General features: G+C 35.8%; 1 protein-coding gene across 1 annotated transcript; it reads right to left on the bottom strand.

Moving 5' to 3' along the window:
• Nucleotides 1-934: 934 nt before the first annotated feature.
• LOC148695811 (beta-amyrin 28-monooxygenase-like) lies at nt 935-4,140 on the bottom strand. The gene is made up of 3 exons (XM_088697790.1): nt 3,108-4,140; nt 1,927-2,114; nt 935-1,547 (listed from the first exon to the last, which is right to left on the bottom strand). The coding sequence occupies exons 1-3, from the start codon at nt 4,090-4,092 to the stop codon at nt 1,236-1,238; spliced, it is 1,485 nt and encodes a 494-aa protein (XP_088553916.1). The 5' UTR covers nt 4,093-4,140; the 3' UTR covers nt 935-1,235.
• Nucleotides 4,141-5,498: the final 1,358 nt, after the last annotated feature.

A 5,498-nucleotide genomic window follows, 5' to 3' on the forward strand; every position in this document is an offset into this window, starting at 1 on the left:
AAGTTCATAACAATTAGGTGAAATTCCCTTATATTATAGCATCAATTCCCTACATGCAAACTAAGTGTACACCCCCTAATAAACATACAAGAATAAGTTCTCCATAAATCGGATAAGAAAATCGCATTCACGTTTTATGAAACAATAACTCGATTTAATCAATTTATATATAACACATGATCATGGCTTCAAATTCACCTCTAACTAAAAAGAAACTTAGTTACACATGTTCATCATAATTGAAAAGCAATAAATAATAAACATTGAAACTTAAAAAAAAAATATATATATAATATGTGTGTGTGAGTGTGTGTGTGTGTGTGTGTATATACATACATACATACATACATACATAAACATACATACATACATACATATACATACATACAAACATACATACATACATACATACATACATACATACATACATACATACATACATACATACATACATACATACATACATACATATATATATATGTGTGTGTGTGTGTGTGTGTGTGTGTGTGTGTGTGTGTAGGGCACGGCTGAACCCAAGGAAGAAATGGATTAGGCATTTTGAATTATTTTAGGACTCTAAGAAACAGTTGGAGAGTGTTGAAATGCGATTAGGATTTTTCGTTGTAGCTAGAGATAAGATAAAGATAACTTGTATATGACAATCCTGCAGCTGGAATTGAAGAAAATGTTGAAATCGAAGGAAATGAAGAACTTACTATATTTAGAAGTAGCCGCTAGACTTTAAAATGTAACTACTAGTTTACTTTCTGTTTTTAGTAAGTTTTACAACTAGTATTCTTATCCTTTGGAGTTGTACTGTCTTTCGATCCATTCCCAAGTGGAAGGATAGCAGCCTCTGATGGCCTGAATGGTTGGAGATGAGTCCTTGATCCCTAATTTGTAGGATCTGAGTTTTGACCAAGCTAGGGTATTATAACCTTGTAAATGTTCTTCAATTTCATTAAGCAAAAATACACAGTTTCTCCTCTCTCTCTGCATTCTGCAATTTTATTCAAAGTTCTTGCTTCAAAGTTTTCGACCTTTATCTTTATTATCAACCTAAACTATATGCCTGGTACCATTTCAACGGGGATTGCCACAGACCCTAGCCATAGCTAGGGTCGACATCAGCAGCATGTAGTCAAATTAAGCATCGATGCATCACTAAACCAGTTGTAATTATTTAACACTAATGATTAACGATGATCTGTGGTAGTATGAATCTGATGGAGCAATCATGCTCGTTGAATTGAGGCGTGAGGATAGAGCCGAATTGGAAGTCCTTTGGTAGGAACAAGAATTGGGTCCATTATCATTTTCTCGTCAGGAAAAACCTTCTCCCACCGGAATCTGGTGACCAAATTATGCATGAAGACTAATATCTTGAATCGTGCGTATTCTCTGCCGGGGCACATTGGAGCCCCTCCTCCGAAAGGAACATATGAAAATGGAGTTGGCCCATCCCCTTGGAACCTCGACGGATCAAACTTTTCTGGATTAGGGAAATATTCTGGATTTTTGTGTGTCCCATATGCATTCCAGTGCAACTGCATTCCATGTACATATGCAACTTTAAGTTAAAATTGAATTACGCCAAATATATACTTAATGCAGCATCTAATATAATATACCTATGCTGTAATTAATTTACGTTACTCCATTAGTGGATGTTAGGGCTTGTTTAGAAGTATTTTTAAAATAATTGAAACTACTTTTGTTGAAATTGTTTTTGGATCCTAAAAACACATCAAGTGCTTTTAAAAAAACACTAGTTATCTGCTTTTTACAGAAACCACTTTTAATCATTTTGAAAGTAGTTCCAAACGAATTATAGAGAGCATGGTTTTTAGTCTTAATTAGTATTAGTTGAGTTTCTGCAAAAAGAATAAATTAAAAACAAACTAAAAAGTAATTAATTGACGTTACCTTCATTCCTTTTGGAATTAGATATCCTTCATAGATGAAGTCAGTAATGGCCTCTCTGAAAGTCCCCAGAACTGGTGGCTTCAACCTCAACACTTCAGATACCACACACCGCGTATATTTCATCTTTTGTACGTCCCCCCAGTTCAGCAGCTCTCCTGCTGCCTTTGAGTTTGCAATCTCCATTTGCTCTGTTTCAGTGTTTCAGTAAATTTGCCAACATTAATATCCATTATATATATCCATTATCCACCTACAAGTTATTCGGTTACAAAACACGTACGTAATTACATGATGTTTAACATTAATTATATACCAATTTTCTAATTGGCCCTAAGGCAATTAGATTAGGAAAGTGACAACCACACACCCTTGTACTCTCTTGCCACACCATATTAAATTGTTTATGTTATTTTCATTTAATTTATTTAATTCAGTAACTATAAATAAACTGGAGTGTATAGAAAAAGAAAAGAATATATATGGTTATCATTTCTGTTAAATTAAAACGATATAGACTCCTTCAATTTGTAATCAAGAAGAATCAAACCTATGATATTCCCCTAGCGGCTAGACGGACTAGACAGATTTAAGTAAATCTATTATATTTCTTATAAATAAGTGTTTGCTTATACTTGAAATATATATAATTTCATCATAAACTACAAAATAGAATGACATATATATTATGAAGTATTGAAACATAATGAAAACATGAAGAACAAGCATATAATGTATGTTTATCTAAGTATTCAACAAGTCTCTTACAATTTATTGAAAAAAATAGAATGCAAAATGAAAGTTATCTCCTTGTCTATCTATGAGTTGCGACCTAGGCGAGTGCCTAGGCGGGTGTAGGAGGCTAGCCTGATGCCTAGGCGGTCTAGGCAAGCATCTCAGCAGGTCTAAGCACTCTTTCTTATTTTTAAATGTCTAGGCATCAATCGGGGCGTTGACCAGTCATCTAGCGCTTAGGTGGGGATTTTTAGATCAATGCCAATATGTGTGTGTGTGTGTGTGTGTGTGTGTGTGTATTCATGATCATGAGGATCACTAGCTAACGAATAAGAAGAAATCTCAAGTACAACAGTAAAAAAAATTAGTACTATAGCTACCTAAGTGGTTCGCTGCGGTTATTCAAAAAAAAAAAAAAAAAAAAAAAAACTAGTTCGCTGATTGTGTACCTTTGAGGACGGCATCATAAACATGAGGAAGTTCTGATAGATACATGATGATTGAATCCAACGTAGCAATGACATTGTCGTAGCCAGCTATTATAAGACCGCACAACTTGTTGGCAATGTCCGAGTCCTTCATGGGTTGGCCATCGACACTAGACGTCTGCATGAGCATGCTAGACCACAGATCATAATCTCCACCTCGCGCATCACCAGCTGGACTACTAGTTCTCATCTTCCTCCCCTCAACTAGCATATTCTCAACATATTTCCTCATTTTCTGGGATGCTTCAATGGCTCGGTTTAATTTTGTGCCCGGAAAATTGATCGGCAGCGAAATGAAGCCGGCAGATATAAGGGTAATGAATCCTTCTAGTTCTGCAACAACTTGCGGATCCTCTATGTTGAAGAAGAATCTTAAAGACATTGTAGATGTATACTTGCCAGCAACTTCGTGAACCTTGACTACTTGATCTTTTTGGTTCTCCCAGTAGGTATCCAAATGTTCTTTGGTGATGGCATCCATGATCCCTATAAACTTTTGGAGAGAATCAGGCTTGAGGTGTTTAGTCAAAACCGGACGTATCTCGTGGAAGCTGCTTTTCTCAGAGCTGGCAAAGATCTGGTCGATGTTATTAGGCCACCACGACTTGACCAGTTTGTTCTCGTTTGAAAACAGGAATTTGTTTCCGGCAGCGGTGCACATCACCGCCATCGGTTCAAGCAACAACGATGTCTTGAACACCTTGCATACCTCGGGGAACGTACAGTACTTCTTCTTCCTGTCTTCAATGAACTTTTCTGGGACACCATCTCTTGCTGTGTTTAGATAGTCGAGGGTTTCACCAATCATCGGCCAACCAGCGCTTCCCGGTGGCAGTGGCGGGGCCGGTGGCAGCTCATTGTTATCATTTTTCGTCAGCACCCGAATAACATAGTTGACGCACACACAAACAAACAGAGAAGAAAGGATCAATATCAACAGCTCCATATCATATGCAATAACTCGATCACTTGATCTGATCAGTTTCAACGTACTAATGTCAGAGAATCGATCTCCCGAACAATTTAAACAAATTTTGGACGGCCTCAATTATTTATTTATTAGTAATATTTAAAGAGTTCAAGTCATTATCTAGTCAGCTTGTAAAGCTGTATTTCTCCAACTAATTATAATATTAGTTTGACTAGTTAGACTTATTTGGTTACTTAGCTGTAATCATTATTATTTGTTCTAAAATATGTAAAATATTTCTTATTATATTACCCACTCACAAAATACGGTATTAAAAATATGGAATGGGGATACTCTCCGGATACTCTTTGTGAGGATTTCGAAGATCTTACAATTGTATCTGTTTATCGTACATTGTGCGATTAGAAATTATTGTAAATTATTTTATTTAAAATTAAATATAAACATTATTTGATAAAAACTGACTCGCAATGTATAATAAACGATCATTTCACAAAGATGATCCGAAGAAGATTCTCATTCAAAAATGTGTACAGAATCTTAGGTGTAATCATTATCATTTGTTCTGAAATATATAAACTATTTCTTAGGTTAATCTCTGTTTACTGTCAGAAGTTTTTTGGTTTCCAATATTTCCTAGATCAAGGTTTTTTCATCCCAGTCTAGTACTTAAAATCATAATTTTGTGAAACTTTCATACATCTATTAAGTTTTCCGTCAAAACTTCTGTTAAATAATGACATGGAGCCCATGTAGAAAATAAGTGGACGCCACGTGTCTATCGTACCAATGAAGGGCCTCCGAATCAGATCTCGACCTCCAATTTTTCCATTTCTCAGGCAAGCTATGTATATATGTATGTAAAAAGGGAGTTGCAGATTTGTAGATTTGCAGATTTGCAATCGTCCTCGGCGCTCAGCTCATCGCTCAGTCCCAATCCGCTGACTCACGCTCCTCCTCCGCCTCCCTCTCCTAGCAGGCCCTGGACGACGCTGAAAAGGCCATTGTGCTCGACCCCAAAGAAGCCGCCGGCCACATCCTCAAATCCCTCCCTCTCCTTTAAATACTCCCCAGATTTGCATATTTCAATTGGCTTTTTTTTATTTTTTATTATTATTTTACTTTTTGAAAATTTATTTATTTATAATTTAATTTTTTTAAATTTTTAAATATTTCTGTGGGCACACATAGTGCCTACTCATTGTCCACGTGGGCGCCATGTCATCAATAACGGAGGTTCTAATGGAAAATTTAACAGATGTATGAAAGTGTCTTAGAATTATGATTTTAAGTACCAGACTCGAACGCAAAAAAAACTTGATGCAAAACCAAGAAACTTTAGAGTATTAAACTGAGATTAACTCATATTTTTATAATATTAATCACGCACATAATACAGTATTGTTTCTCTGTATATTAGT

The sequence above is a fragment of the Pyrus communis genome, chromosome 7, assembly GCF_041283825.1.
Source record: "Pyrus communis isolate YQ-2024b chromosome 7, ASM4128382v1, whole genome shotgun sequence".
NCBI classification, from domain to species: domain Eukaryota; kingdom Viridiplantae; phylum Streptophyta; class Magnoliopsida; order Rosales; family Rosaceae; genus Pyrus; species Pyrus communis.

Coding starts and splice junctions, on each gene's coding strand:
- LOC148695811 (XM_088697790.1), bottom strand. CDS start 4,092: ATGGAGCTGTTGATATTGATCCTTTCTTCTCTGTTTGTTTGTGTGTGC. Junction 2,115..3,107: donor TTATGATGCCGTCCTCAAAG/GTACACAATCAG, acceptor ACACTGAAACAG/AGCAAATGGAGATTGCAAAC. Junction 1,548..1,926: donor TAATTCCAAAAGGAATGAAG/GTAACGTCAATT, acceptor CATGGAATGCAG/TTGCACTGGAATGCATATGG.